At 41.7% G+C, this 15,423-nt stretch overlaps 2 protein-coding genes across 4 annotated transcripts in view; one reads left to right on the top strand and one right to left on the bottom strand.

Moving 5' to 3' along the window:
- Positions 1–1,267: 1,267 nt before the first annotated feature.
- On the top strand, positions 1,268–13,015 carry aanat2 (arylalkylamine N-acetyltransferase 2). Its single transcript, XM_017719007.2, has 4 exons — positions 1,268–1,450; positions 10,237–10,408; positions 11,354–11,508; positions 12,302–13,015. Exons 2-4 carry the CDS (start codon positions 10,240–10,242, stop codon positions 12,605–12,607), a joined length of 630 nt encoding a protein of 209 aa, XP_017574496.1. The 5' UTR covers positions 1,268–1,450; positions 10,237–10,239; the 3' UTR covers positions 12,608–13,015.
- Positions 13,016–13,417: 402 nt separating this feature from the next.
- The window catches only part of rhbdf1a (rhomboid 5 homolog 1a (Drosophila)), a 52,447-nt gene continuing 50,441 nt past the window's right edge, over positions 13,418–15,423 (bottom strand). For all 3 annotated transcript variants that reach the window (XM_017719004.2, XM_017719006.2, XM_017719005.2), the window contains one exon: positions 13,418–14,534. In XM_017719004.2, coding sequence (XP_017574493.1) covers positions 14,115–14,534 — 420 coding nt within the window. In that variant the 3' untranslated portion in view covers positions 13,418–14,114. The remainder of the gene's footprint in view (positions 14,535–15,423) is intronic.

Consider the following 15,423-nt stretch of genomic DNA (forward strand, 5'->3'; position numbering starts at 1 on the left):
TGATAAACCTTTATGGACTGTTGAGGAGTGAGCGAGCTTGGATTGGCAGTGGCAGAGTGGCAGAATGCAAATGAACGGCTGATGTAATCAGTTAAAAAGGAGATGGTTTTGGCCTTTAGACTATTAAATGACTAGAGACGGCTTCTCTTAACCTGCCATGGCCAGTAGCTGTTGTAACGCGCTCATTTTATAAGGTTTGCTCACAAATCTTGAAGAAATTTCTCAGAGAAATTTAGCTCACTTAAGAAAGACACGTAACAAGCATTCTATGTGTGGTCAGTGTAGTAATTAAGTAATTAATTTTCTGACCATTTAAGGGGGTTAATATAAATGGGAACTAAGGTACATTTTTTGAAGCAAGAGTGTACAGGTATGTTTGTAGCAGTAAATCCTTGTATTCTTGAGAGAACGCTCTAGAAGCTCATTAGGATCTAGCCGTCTGTCTATCTGACACTTGGCACTGAAGTAGGTACATGGGGAATACAGGTGCTGGGAGTAGGATTATTCTCCTGGGCTTCATAAGGGTTTATGCCTGCTGTATCCCTGTGCTTCCTCACCTCACCTCAGCCCAGGATGCCATTGTGTGTGTTTGTTTGATCCCATTTCTGAAGATGAATAAGTCTCCACTGAGTGACAGTTGTGTCCGCTGTGGCTAGGCAATATCCTAGAAAGCTTGTGAGTTTTCTCATGTCTTCCAGGCCTATGTTGTGCCACAGTCTTAGTAGCTCACACATCTCCTTCACACACAATCCTCCTTAGGAATGAGACTCAGCTGTGCTGCCTTGGACTCCGATTGTATAGCCGATAGTATGGCTTGGGAGAGCTGTGTCTATTGACTCCTTGAGCACGTCAGTGCTTGCCATGGACTTCTGCAGACAGACTTTGTGAACCTTATTTAACAATCTCTTCCCCCTCAAAAGCCTTAACAGCAGACTGCGCCTCACTCATATATTTAAAAAAGGGAGGTACAGGAAGATCTGTGGGTCGTTGTTCATAGAACGCACGGCATCTGCCATGTGGCAGAGTTCACTGGCTGTGCTGAGGCCAAAATGCAATTTTAATTATAGATACGAGAGGCTCTATGGAAAGCCGGCATGTGGCGCAGCCCTTAGTTATCAGTAAAGGCTTCTCCCCTCAGGTTAATGTATTGTAGACAGCCTTGTATCCCTCTCTGCGCTCTGAGCCGATTAAAGTTTAACAAGGAATTTCAAACTCCGTGAAAGTGTATTCTTGGAGACCGAGCTTACAGTTAACTGTAGTGCGTGGCACACGCAGCAGATGAAGACCAGATGTTTTAAGTCACTCTCCTCATTCAGAATTTTGTGCACACCACTGTAGACTCCTGTCATCAAAGATGCATGATCTGTACCGATGCCAAGCAGGTTCTCCACACTAATGAAGAACAGCCTGAACTGCTAGCATCCCCTCCCTCCAACTCAGGAAGCCCTAGGTAAGTGGCCAACACATCTCCCTTGTCCTCACTAAAATGATGAATTACGATCATAAGGTACTTTGAGAGACCTACATCAGTGCTTTCATCAGAGAGCTTTCATCGTTGTTGTCCTGAGTGGCGCAACCATCTAAGCTGACTTTGCTCTCTCTGGGTGGGTAGGATGGCCGTTCTTCTTCCCCACTAAACTCACTAGCCAGCGCTGGCATCTGTGTGTTAGCTGATGTAACAGAACCAGTGGTTAACATTCCCTTCCAAGCATGTTAAGCTGCCCAGTGATGTTGCTTTAACGGGAGTTCAAAAAGATGTGGTGGTGCTTCACATGACTGAAGAAGCTTGTCTGTCTTCACCCTTCGACCGCTTAGGTGAGTCCTAACTGGAAATCAGAAAAGCATCTTTAAACGTCTGATCAACGAATTAAATAAGTGTATAGCGCCACCTACTGTTTGTCTTGGATAACATTTGCACGTGTTTGAATAATGGATATAGAGGCAGTCAGATCAGTTAGTGGCTCAGTTAGAGTGACTCTTGTAGGCTAATTCACCAGGGTGTATTTGGGCTTACATGACTAAATTGTGAGGCATGTTATTTAGTAACTGCATGAAATGCCTGTAAATTTTTATTTCTTTTTGGTGTCAAGGAGTTGAAAAGGTTAGAATAAGCTACAGTTTTGTATTTTATATGTATTTTGTTTATGGCAGGTTTCTCTTCCTGGGCCGTTTTTAAAATCCAGATCGTCATGAGATCACAATCCTAATTGAGCACAATTTAACTACATTACAAATTGCATTCTAATCACAGCTGCATTTCATTAATATTTACATAAACTATTGGTCTCGATGCAAAATGCCGTCTTCTTTGTGATGTGCTTACATTACGCTCTCTAATGCTGAGATGTGCACAACCTGGGGCTTTTCTAAACATGACTAATATGACTGCGCAAAACCATCTCCAAAGTAATTGTTTTTAGGCTTTTAGCTACAGAGAATCTCCTTTGAACCATTTTTAGCTTTGATCTAGGTATTTCTGATCTAAATAATTCCATCAAGACGTTTATTTATATGTTTAATTTAATGTCATTTCAGTTCAGTAAGGTTTTATTAAGGCTTGGCTCCTTGCATAGTCTGTCCTCTGCTGGTGACAAAGTAAAATTGCAGTATAAAGTATAATCATTTGTGTATTTATGAGGGACGGTAGATGCTGTACTATACATTTTAGCACAATGTTGTTTAGTAATTTTGGTGAATTTCACTGTCCAGTATACTGGACATATGAATTATGCACACGAAATCTGCAGCATTTTGAAAACTAAACATAAGTGTCATCAGATTCACAGACCCAACATTTCCCGTGTTTCTGTAATGTAATTTCTGAAACATAGACACGTTACTGCTGTCTACGACACCGAGGTAGCATTAAAAATTCATGTAATATGTGTAATAATACATATCTTTATATGTTGTATGTTTTATAGCTTATGCGATACTTTCTGGCTTTTTTATGGATCTCCTTGATTGTTGTAAACCATTTGTTCATTTTAGATAACATTAACATACATCCATGAATATGCTTTATGTTTTTAAAAAAAAAGCTCTTTGTTTACTATTATGAGATTTATTTAATAATTTGGGAGCCATTCATGCCTTCATGAAGTCCAAGTAGATCCAAGAGTTCAGAAACTTTTTCATGCAACTATGCATACAGTAAATACATGAGAAATGTAGTGATTGCTTGTTTATTATGTTGGTGGTAATAAATGTTATGTTTTTTTTTTTTTGTTTTTGTTTTTAACTAACATTTATGACAAGTCCAAATGTCAGTACACTGGACACTAAGTATTATATATTTCCCTGTGAGCAAAAACTAATGAATATATTACGTTATTTGGTGCATAACAGAGAACACGTTTTTAAGTGTTCAGTTTTGGGACTGATGAGGTTATGGCATAGTCATGTCAGTGTTATTTGGCTGTGTTCAAATGAAGTTGACCTTTTAACCTTAAGCTGTGGCAAATTACTCAACAGTATAGTAACAAAGCACAATTATTCAGGTCATTTCCATTCTTATGTGTGGGTATGTGTGTATGTTCAGGTTAAGGTGGGCTCGACTTTCATCTTTTTGGCAGGAGGTGTTTGAGATCATTGTGAGCGGCTGGGTCTGTTTAGAGTCTGATCATTTCATGTATACAGCAGTGGTTACCGATCCCAGTGCCTGGGACCCCATGCTTTGTACTTTTTTCTACTCTTCACACCTGACCCATTTGGGGCAGTCGTGGGCTGGAGGTTAGGGAGCTGTCCCTGTGACCGGAAAGTTGCCGGTTTGATCCCCAGAGCCATGACTGAGGTGTCCTTGAGCAAGACACCTAACCCCCAATTGCTCCCCGGGTGCCGTGGATAGGGCTGCCCACCGTTCCGGGCAAGTGTGCTCACTGCCCCTAGTGTGTGTGTGTATTCACTAGTGTGTATGTGGTGTTCCCCGTTTCCCGGTGGAATTTCCCCGTTTGTGGGATTAAAAAAAGTATCACTTATTTGATTGACCCTGCCCACGAGAACCCTGCTTGTTAACTAGTTAGTGAGCTGAATCAGGTGTGCTAGATAACACTGTGCACACACAAGTTGAGTACCCAGGACCGGAATTGGGAACTCTTGGTATACAGCTTTATTATTAGTTACTGTTTTCCATTCATTTCAGATCCAGGCAACATCCAAATAAAAGTTCATCTAACTAAATCACTCCAACCAAGAATTTGCGATGTTGCAAGACTAATTATTTGGGATCGATAAAGGAACAGAGGTAGCACACAGAAGAGGTGTCTGTAAGCTTCACTAAGCATGCTTTCTGCCTTACTATTTATACCTCTCTGGTCTGAATCTGTCTCTCTCTCTTACTTATTAGGAAAACTTAATTAAGCAGGTTTGTTTAAGGACACCAAACTCAGGTCACTCCATTCTCTTTCTTGACGTCAGCAAAGGCTCACAAGTGCACCATGATTCGCTCCAGTTTCCGCACTGATGCATCTGAAAGCTAAAGATATAAAAGCTAAATCTGAAGCTTGTAAGTGCAGCTTGTAAGTAATTGGACGGAACGGTGAGTCTTTGCCTCCGTGTCCCAGTAAACTGGATTGAATAGGTTTAATAAGGTGAAAGTACAATATCTAGAGATCTACATCTATATTTGGTGAAGCACAGATTGGTTTGATAGTTTGGTAGGTACAAGTATCTAGTAGAGTGACGGAACCTCTTCTGAGCATGGGCTTCTGGGTGCATTGCGCAAATCTGACAGCTGTACACTGTTTTGGTGAACAGTCCCACAGATGCTCAATAAGGTTGTAACTGCAGGCCACCAAAGCAGTGAAAACACACGGTCATGTTGCTGGAACCATGATCATGTTGAAAGTGTCTGTCTGAGTATGGATAAACTATATCTATGAAGTGATGAACTTGGGCTTTACACTATATTATAGTGTATTGGTAATGAACTAATCAAATAACAGCAATGACTTTGAACTTCAGTGTTTGTAAAGAAGCCAGGTTTTAGAATTTGTCTGGCATGTTTGCTACTTGCCTTAGTTACTAGTTAAACACACATTGATGGTGTTTATTTTGAATCTAGGAAAGTTTTTTGGTGACACTTTATTTTGAGTGGTCCTTTTTAGACAAAACAAACACTCAATGGACTCTCAGTACCATGTCGAAAACATGAGGGTTGGGATTAGGGCCAGGGCTAGGGTTAGGTTTTGGGTAAGGTTAGATTTTGTGTGATGGGACTAACGTATTATCAGTACATCTACTTAGTGTAATTAATGTATCAATAGAACATCTACAAGATATTCACTTCACTGATATATTGTTGATGTGTCATGGATAATTTCTTAAGGGGTTATTGATTTATTGGATAAGTATTGTGCAAATATTTTCCTAAAAGTGTAGAAATGAACTGTGTTCTGAATACTGCCTTTACGAAATGTAACTCAGACTGAATACAGACACTCAATTTTTGTTTTCTGTTATATCCCAATCTTGGCTGTTGCAAATGGATCAGACACAGCAGTGCTTTTTTTTTGAACACCTCAGACTCACTGCTGGACTGTGATTAATCCACCAACTAAAAATTTCCAGTCACCAGCGTCCTGTGGGAAGCATCCTGTATTCACTGAAGAAGGACTGGAGAAGGGTGCTTGATCCTAGAGGTCTACCACCATGGAGAGCTCAGAACCAACATATCTACAACCCCAATTCCAGTGAAGTTGGGACGTTGTGTAAAACATAAATAAAACAGAATACGATGATTTGCAAATCCTTTTCAACCTATATTCAACTGAATACACTACAAAGACAAGATATTTAATGTTGAAAAGGATAAACTTTATTGTTTTTTGCAAATATTCACTCATTTTGAATTTGATGCCTGCAACACGTTCCAAAGAAGTTGGGACAGGGGTGTGTTTACCACTGTGTTACATCACCTTTCCTTTTAACAACACTCAATAAGCGTTTGGGAACTGAGGACACTGATTGTTGAAGCTTTCTAGGTGGAATTCTTTCCCATTCTTGCTTGATGTACAACTTCAGCTGCTCAGCAGTCTGGGGGCTCCGTTGTCGTATTTTGCGCTTCATAATGCGCCACACATTTTCAATGGGAGACGGTCTGGACTGCAGGCAGGCCAGTCTAGTACCCACACTCTTTTACTACGAAGCCACGCTGTTGTAACACGTGCAGAATGTGGCTTGGCATCGTCTTGCTGAAATAAGCAGGACGTCCCTGAAAAAGATTTTGCTTGGATGGCAGCAGATGTTGCTCCAAAACCTGTATGTGCCTTTCAGCATTAATGGGGCCTTCACAGATGTGCAGGTTACCCCTGCCATGGGCACTAACACCCCCCACACCATCAGAGATGCTGGCTTTTGAACATTGCGCTGATAACTATCCAGACAGTCCTTTTCCTCTTTGGCCTGGAGGACACGACGTCCATGATTTCCAAAAACAGTGTGAAATGTGGACGCGTCAGACCACAGGACACTTTTACGCTTTGCGTCAGTCCATCTCAGATGAGCTCGGGCCCAGAGAAGCCGGCGGTGTTTCTGGGTGGTGTTGATATCTGGCTTTCGCTTTGCATGGCAGAGTTTTAACTTGCACTTGTAGATGGAGCGACGAACTGAGTTCACTGACAGTGGTTTTCTGCAGTGTTCCTGAGCCCGTGTGGGAATATCCGTTACAGAATGATGTCGGTTTTTAATGCAGTGGCGTCTGAGGGATCGAAGGTCACGGGCATTCAATGTTGGTTTTCTGCCTTGCCGCTTACTTGCAGAGATTTCTCCAGATTCTCTGAATCTTTTGATGATATTATGGACTGTAGATGATGAAATCCCTAAATTCCTTGCAATTGCACGTTGAAAAACGTTGTTCTTAAACTGTTGGACTATTTGATCACGCAGTTGTTCACAAAGTGGTGAACCTCGCCCCATCCTTGCTTGTGAATGACTGAGCCTTTCAGGGATGCTCCCTTTATACCCAATCATGACACTCACCTGTTTCCAATTAACCTGTTCACCTGTGGAATGTTCCAAACAGGTGTTTTTTCAGCATTCCTCAACTTTCCCAGTGTTTTGTTGCCCCTGTCCCAACTTCTTTTGAATGTGTTGCAGGCATCAAATTCAAAATGAGTGAATATTTGCAAAAAACAGTAAAGTTTATCTATTTGAACATTAAATATCTTGTCTTTGTAGTGTATTCAGTTGAATATAGGGTGAAAAGGATTTGCAAATCATTGTGTTCTGTTTTTATTTGTTTTACACAACGTCCCAACTTCACTAGAATTGGGGTTGTAATATATCTAATATTCAGATGCTCTTGAAGGCCTTAATTACCCCGATTACCTTAATTACCTGTGCTAAATTCTGCAGGGTAGATGCTTGATCTCCAGCACCAGGATTCGGCACCCCTAGACTAGACTAAATTTGTGCATGTACAGATGAGTCTTTGACTTTACATCAACAAGGTGGGTCAGCAAGGTATGTGTGTCTAATGCAGTGGACAGTGAGTGGACACAGTGTTTAAAAACTGCACTCTGAATATGAAGAGTTGTGCAAAATGTAATATAATGTGCAGAATGTAACATGCTATGACGTATTAGCAGATCATTGACGTATTAGCAGTCTTTGGGTGGAAGGCAGGACACACCCTGGACAGGTCACCAGTCTATCACAGGGTAGATAGACATACATGTACATTCACAGCCACACTCGCACCTCTGGGCAATTTAGTACATCCAGTTAGCCTGAATGCATGTCTTTGAAGTGTGGGAGAACATGCAAACTCCACACAGAAAGGACCCTGGTCGCCAGGCCAGGGAATCAAACCCAGGACCTTCTCTGTGTGAAGCGACAGCGCAACCCGCTGTGCCGCCCCAGTGTGAGATTCATAATTATCTGGAGTTGCAAGACATGTGGAGTGAGACGGTGTCATTTTGTGTGGGTCCATGTGGGTGTTCCTCAACTCAGTCTGTGGGAGTTGAGGAATCTGCTGGCTTGTGGAAAGAAACTGTTGCACAGGCTGACTGCGAAGGCCCAAATGCTATGGCACTTTCTTCCAGATGGCAGATGCCAGGTGTCAAAGTAGGTGCTTTTCCATTTAATTAGCTGCTCCTCTAACCCTCTTTGTGGTGTGGAAATCGGCCTGAGAGCATTCGTCTAAATACTTCTCTCTGTGTTTGTGTGTGGGAAGACACACACACACACACACACACACACACACACACACACACACACACACACACACACACACACACAGTTTGAATCATTACATCATTACAAGTTCAAATCATGTCACCACACCCATTTCCTGAGTTTGGTGAGGAAGTGACATAGAACATCCCAAACATGCCAACTCTGCAGCGCTGTGACACCAGCTGCCTTTGAACTCATCTGTAGAGCCCCCAGAACCGTTCTACATACAAATACAGTGTTTTACAGCACCTGTTGTATGAAAGATCATGAGTGGTTCTCAAACTTGTTGTAATCTGCAATACTAAATGCATTGACACTGACATGTCATCTCTCTGAGAGTGTTAAGGGCTAAAGCCTTCAACACTACAGAAGTCTAAGGCCCGCCAAGAAAATTGTTAAAAACAATCTGTCGGGGAAGAAACAGTGTTATTTTAAAAGCATCAGTCTTTTGCCACTAACAACTGTTTGGACTATTCTGTAGTATTAGGTCCCACAGTAAAATCTATTAACAGTATTCAGATCTAAGATGTTTACAATGATTGTGTTATGATCTACTTAAAACCCAAGGTGTTCATTGAAATAGTAATAAACTAAATGTACACAAAAACATCATTTATAAGGAACTTTCTATGGCAGGTGACTGCCTCAAACCCCTAAATTTCAACTTGTCACAATAATATGTTTAATGTTTCTTTGAAAGGTCTTTTTGATTTCTTTCAAAGTGAAGTTAAAAGGTTTAGATTCATCATTTAATTCATTTATCGTGTCATTTTTAAATGAATAAACCTGCTATTTTTTAGTTACTCAAGACAAAAGGATTGCAGTCTAAAAGTCTGGAGTTGAAATATTTTTTTCAATTCTGAAGTGTTTTTTATTAATAGTCTAATACATTGTCAGATATTAAACCCCATTGATTGTGTGTTTTTTATTAGCATGTATTCTAATATTATGGGCCTCATTCAAGTTTTTCTTAAATTTGTTGTTGAGAAAGGACCTAAGAAAAAGTCCACATCAGATTCAGGACCGCAGAACTGTTCTGACCTTGAGTGTCTAGATTCTGTTCTTACCTAAGAACGAATTTTCTCAGAGGGCCTAAGAGTTTTGTACAGTAGGCCTACAGCCATCACAGTACATTACCGTACTTTCAGGGTACAAACACTCTCACTGGGGTGGTGCCTTCTCTGATATGTCTTCAGTACCCATTGCTAGAGAGCATATTTGTATCATATTCCATTCCAGTTCTTTTTTTTTTAAGTTGCATTGACTCTATACACCCTTTCCTCACTCCAGGCTTTTTATTGCTTTGCTCTACTAAGCATATCAAGTCATTAAAATACACAGACATGCGTTTTTACTTTTAAAACTAACTTAAGTCATGCAATTGTGTCTTATGGATTGTACATTAGATTTACATTGTTTGGTACCAATAGGAACTAACCCTTTATCACATTCTTTAAATCTAACACACACACACACACCTTCTAAGCCGATTATCCTTCTGGGTCGCGGAGGAGCTGGAGCCTATCCCAGCAGTTAAATCTAATACAAAAGAGAAAAAGAAAATATGCAGGGATTGACTTTTACATCAGCCCTGAAGGTACTTTGGCTGGGGTTAAGCATTTCAGTCTGCTGTGTTGCAGAGTATTAGCACCTCATAAGCTGTGGGGGCACAGCCCACCTGACACCTGAAGCTTTTTAGACTCCCTCACGTGCCCGCTCGTCTCTTCATCCCAATTTAGAGGACAGTGTTTTAGGAGATCAGGAGAGGGGTCAAGAGAGGGCACGTGGGGGGTGGGGAGGGCTTAGGGTGTAAGAGATGAAGCGAGAGAGATGTGGGAGGGTTCGAGAAGGAGAAGAGGAAGAGAGAAGGCTGGAGCCATAAGAGAGTGAGTCTGACTGAGAGAGCGTGTGAGCACCCGAGAGCACAGCACCGAGTCACTGAGGGGAGCACAGTGAAAGTTAGGGCAGTGAGTCAGTGTGAAGCTCTAGTGAGGAGTAATCCTACTGCAGTGGTGCACGTCCTAGTGTGTGGGGTGCGTGAGCATTCGTGTGTTTGTGTAGGTGATGATGGCTCAGCAGGTGAGCAGCTCTCCCTTCCTGAAGCCCTTTTACCTGAAGACGCCCCTGAGCGTGTCCAGCCCTCTCCGGCAGCGCCGGCACACGCTCCCTGCCAGTGAGTTCCGCAACCTCACTCCACAGGATGCCATCAGCGTGTTCGAGATCGAGAGGGAAGGTAAGAGATTCGCACAGTGTGGTGGGCCACAAGCTGGGAAGTCAAGAGTGACTTTCTGAGTTTTTTTTAAAGGGCCCATATCCTACATTCGCCCCTGGGTCTATTTATGACATTTGTATGGTTTTACGTAGCAAAATCAGAATTCATTCATATAGATATCACTGGTTTTTGTTGACCTTTGTTGATTGGCAGGCCTGTTTTGTGCCTCATTCTAAAAGCAGTTCAGATTGAATCAGTCTTCAACTTTAGTAAGCAGGCCACTCTGCTGTAGGCTGAATGTATGTAGTTAGTTTCTGTGACAACAATTTCAAAATGGGCCATTTTTGCCACGTAGTTCTCATATAGACTATTTGGATGGGAATGAATGGTACATTTTGAGTAGTATTTACATACTATATTAAACTCACACACATTTTCTAAGGCCTCTTATCCTTCTGGGTCATGGGGTTCTGGAGCCTATCCCAGCAGTCATTGGGCGGAAGGGAGGAAACACCCTGTATAGGTCGCCAGTCCATTGCAGGGCAGATACAGACACATACAATCACAAAGGTTTGCTTTGTGACCAATTTTATTATATTTTCAGACAAATATCATAAAGACCGCCTCACTCTCACAACTACACAATTTACACATTAGTTTCACCATACTTACTGAACAATTCATACTTACTGAATAATAAATCTGCAGTTTACCCGAACGTAACAAGCCATGGCTCAGTAAATTCTGCAACACTTCATCTTTTTCTCAGCACTACACACAGAAAACAGTGAAAGAGGATTATGGGCGATAGGGTAATTTGATTGTGGGCAGACGCTTGAACTCTTGGCTGATCTGCAGATAATCCGTTGTTTGTGTTAGTGTATGAAAGCAGGATCATCACTCCTCTCATCCTCTATGACTGAATCCTCCATCTCATGTCTGCCCGTCTTTCCGTCTGGCCCCTAGCTTTCATCTCGGTGTCTGGAGAGTGCCCGCTCACCCTGGACGAGGTGCTGAGCTTCTTAGGCCAGTGTCCTGAGCTCTCCTTGGGCTGGTTTGAAGGGGGACAGTTGGTGGCCTTCATCATTGGATCTGGTTGGGACAAGGACAGACTGGCACAGGTGACGTTTTACATAGCAGTAGACTAAGCTCTTCTGTTAGCTCTTGCTCTTTATGACAGTGCTTGGCTTTCAGTGCTTGGGAAGGTCAGCCATCTGCCTTATTTTAAGAGTCTGAAAAGACCTTTAAAGTCTAATAAAAAGTTCAAATAAAGCAGTAGTTTGGTGAGAAATCAGGTTCACACAATTTTTCCCTTACCCCAAATGTAAGTTGAACAGCTTCGTTAGTTTTGCACCCTCACAAATCCCCTTTTCAGACAAGGTTCCTTAGGCAACCATAGGCGATTCCTCTATGGCATCAGTTTGGCAACTTTTTTAAATAGTGTAAGCACATTTTAAGGGTTCTTCCAAGAACTTTTACATTACGTGGTGGTTCTTAAAACTCAAGAAATGGTTCTTCACACTCGCACATCTCTTCCAAAAGTGGTTTCATAAAGAACTGTCCACTGAAGGGCTCTTAGACACAAACTTTTTCTTCTCACCGTGCACTGGTGCTCTTAACAGGCATGATAAAATCTTCTTTTACTTGATATCTTATAAACCTGTATGCTTATTAGCCTTTATGGTGCATGTGTTTAAACTGTAGTCCAAATCCAAGTCCCATGCACTGCCATTAGGAAACAATGACTGTGGAGAATCTATGGGCATAAGACTCCGTAGTTCCCACCACATGGTGCTTCACACTAATACACTTGAACAAAAAATATGGTGTAAACTGTAAATCTTCCCTGTATGTTGATATTGACTTTGCCTTCACATCACTGGTTTTAACTCCATGTCCTGTCTGTCTGATCAGGAGGCCCTGACCCTGCACGTGCCGGACTCTCCCACTGTTCACATCCATGTACTGTCCGTCCACCGCCAATGCCGGCAGCAGGGGAAGGGCTCCATCCTGCTGTGGCGCTACCTGCAGTACCTGCGCTGCCTGCCCGGCCTGCGGCGAGCTCTGCTCATCTGCGAGGAGTTCCTCGTGCCCTTCTACGAGAAGTCCGGCTTCAAGGAGAAAGGCCCCTCAGCCATCTCAGTGGGAGCTCTCTGCTTCAGAGAGATGGAGTACATGCTAGGAGGGCTGGCTTACGCACGACGCAACAGTGGCTGTTAAAAGCTTCCGTGATTGAGGTTCACAGTGTTTTTTCAAGTAATGGACATGGTGCTCACATCCTGAGCAGTAACTGAAGGCTCCTGGACGAAAAGCCTGGCAACAGCCACTGAAACATTTCCTCTCTGGGTCATCATTCAACTTATGAGAGACTATGAGTCAGCGTCTCACTGATATGAGACTGGGACGATTACAGTCTGCAGAATGGCATTAAAAAATTGAATGTTGGAGGTTGGATAACCAAATTTACACAGAACAGGATAACACTTAACGTGGATTGGTTTCAGAGATCCTGCGCATATCACTGTGGTTGCATTTGAAATGTAAACACTTGTAAAGATGTTTATATGAATGCATTATCATATATTAATCAGCTAAGTGAGGTTTTGTAAACATTTTCATGGTCGGCCACACCCCCCCCCCCCCCCCCCCCCCCCCCAATTTATTACAGCGTGAATTTATGGAATTCATTGAGAAAAATATTTTGATACGGTGACTGTAAATATATCTGAGACACCAACATTCTTCATGATTTCACACATCAAATTTCTTAAGCCCATCAATGTGGTCTGTACTCCTAAACATGCTGTAGTATATAATAGACCGAATCATTTCAAAATAAAAGTATTTACAATTCAGTGTTTTCTGTGTATTTTATATGGCACCAATTATTCAAGGTTTTCAATGGATCATCTGTTTAGAGGGTGATATTAAATAGCAGGGTCCCGTCTATAGCTTGTTCCATATCTTTAACAGCAAAATCTGTGTGATGTCACTAGGGCTTGGCCAATAAGAAACAGGCAGACAACCATCTGAGGTGCAGATTGTTTAAGCTGTATTTTGTAACAAGTGAATAAATGGGTAGCTAAAACACTACCCTTAAGTATTTAACCATTACTCCATTTGAAGCAGTACACAAATAAAAGAATAACATTTGAGTGCTTGTCGTAACCAAAATATGGCAGTAGTAGGTACATTTACCAAGGCACTGAAGGTATAGATTGTTTATCTTTTTCGTCCCTGGATTCTGAGGTCGTCTGAACAATGGTAAAACCTTTGCCTGATTTAGTGACATGCTAAAACATGAAAAGTATAAAACGACAGATTTTTTTTTTTTTTTAGCATATATTTTCTGTGTTTGTACCAGTGCTTATTCTCCCACACTGTCCTCAGATACTGTAATGTGTGTGAGAGACGGTTTGGAGCTAGAGCGTCACAGGACACCCTGCTCAACAGACAAAACTCTTTGGGGGACATTTTAAAAAAACATTCTCAGAGTCATCACAATGGTCAAAAGTGGCATTCCAACTTGCACTGAGAGAAGAGGAAAAAAATAATTAAAAAAAGAAGAACACAAGCATCATCGTCCAAGTTCACACAGAAATGGCCTCGGAGGGGCGGGACAACGTCCAGCTTATCTCCGTTCTCTGGCTACTGGCCGATGCAGGACAACAGCCAATCCAATCCAATGCTCCTCTCTACCCAAAGCCCCGCCTCCTTCGCAGCTCCTTCAGTGGAGGTGGGCGTTGAGGTCGTACTTCTCGCAGAACTTGTCCGTCAGGGGAATGCAGGTGAGCAGCTCGCACCACTCACACTTGATGGGGTAGACATAGAAGAGCACCACCAGGCCTGCGAACAGGCCCACAAAGACGGCCAGGAAGACGAGGATCTGGCAGCGCTTGCGGTACATGTCCATGCGGCCAAAGCTGATGTAGGGCAGGAAGGCGAAGGAGAGGAAGAAGCCAGAGATGAAGCCGCAGATGTGAGCGAAGTTGTCGATCCAGGGCAGCAGGCCGAAGGCGAAGAGGAAGAGCACCACACACAGTAGCTTGGTGAAGGCGCGCCATGGCTGCGCAAGGATCTGCCAGCTTTGAAACAGCTCCACAAAAAGGCAGGCCAGGATGCCAAACTGAGAGCCAGCTGGACCCACCTGCACCGAGAAGGAGAACTGGGTCAGACACTGAGGACTGGTTTGTCTACATAGATTAGTTTTGTCTTAGACTACCTGAATGGCAGTGTCAATGGTTTTTCACAATAGAAGCCCCACTAAGTCTAGACTTAGGGTCTGGGAAACTGGCCTTGAAAGCTGAAAAAGCCTCCCACATATACAAGGCATGGTCAACATATTTTAAGAAAACATTTGGTTTAATATTTGATTACAGCATGCAGTTAGCTTATGAAATGCCTATACAGCAACACCTGCATAGCACGTAGCTACACTACATTCACTATTTTGTTTAATGTGAGACACAGTATTACTGGCTTGTGTCTTGGATATATATTGATGATTATATATATATATATATATATATATATATATATATATATATATATATACACATGAGTAACTTTGGGTAAATAAATATGTACAAGTTCACATGTTTAGTGTGAAGTGAATTGTTAGACTGTCTATAATTAGCTCACCTCTTTAAGTAAATATACCCCAAAAAGTTCCGATATCCATATATCTAAATAAACACGCCAGTGTTCCGATATCCATATATTTAAATAAACACGCCAGTTGTGGCAACACAATCAGTTGCCAGTACTAGTATCTTACTTCAAACCTGAATAAAAGCTTGCAGCAGGGTAGCTAGCAAATGAGATCACTGCTTCCCAACATTTGTTCATTATTAGCCATGTTAGCATTTTGTTCTGAAGTGTTGCTTTAAGAATGACAAGTAAAGAAATATTAAGATTTTAAATATATATATATATATATATATATATATATATATATATATATATATATATATATATATATATATAGATATATATATATATATATATATATATATATATATATATATAGATAGATA

This window comes from Pygocentrus nattereri, chromosome 27 (assembly GCF_015220715.1).
Source record: "Pygocentrus nattereri isolate fPygNat1 chromosome 27, fPygNat1.pri, whole genome shotgun sequence".
In the NCBI taxonomy this organism is placed as follows: domain Eukaryota; kingdom Metazoa; phylum Chordata; class Actinopteri; order Characiformes; family Serrasalmidae; genus Pygocentrus; species Pygocentrus nattereri.

Excerpts from the sequence above, each read along its gene's own strand:
- aanat2 (XM_017719007.2), top strand. The coding sequence starts at position 10,240 with ATGATGGCTCAGCAGGTGAGCAGCTCTCCCTTCCTGAAGCCCTTTTAC. Across the intron at positions 10,409-11,353 it reads GTTCGAGATCGAGAGGGAAG|CTTTCATCTCGGTGTCTGGA; the intron begins GTAAGAGATTCG and ends TCTGGCCCCTAG. Across the intron at positions 11,509-12,301 it reads ACAAGGACAGACTGGCACAG|GAGGCCCTGACCCTGCACGT; the intron begins GTGACGTTTTAC and ends CTGTCTGATCAG.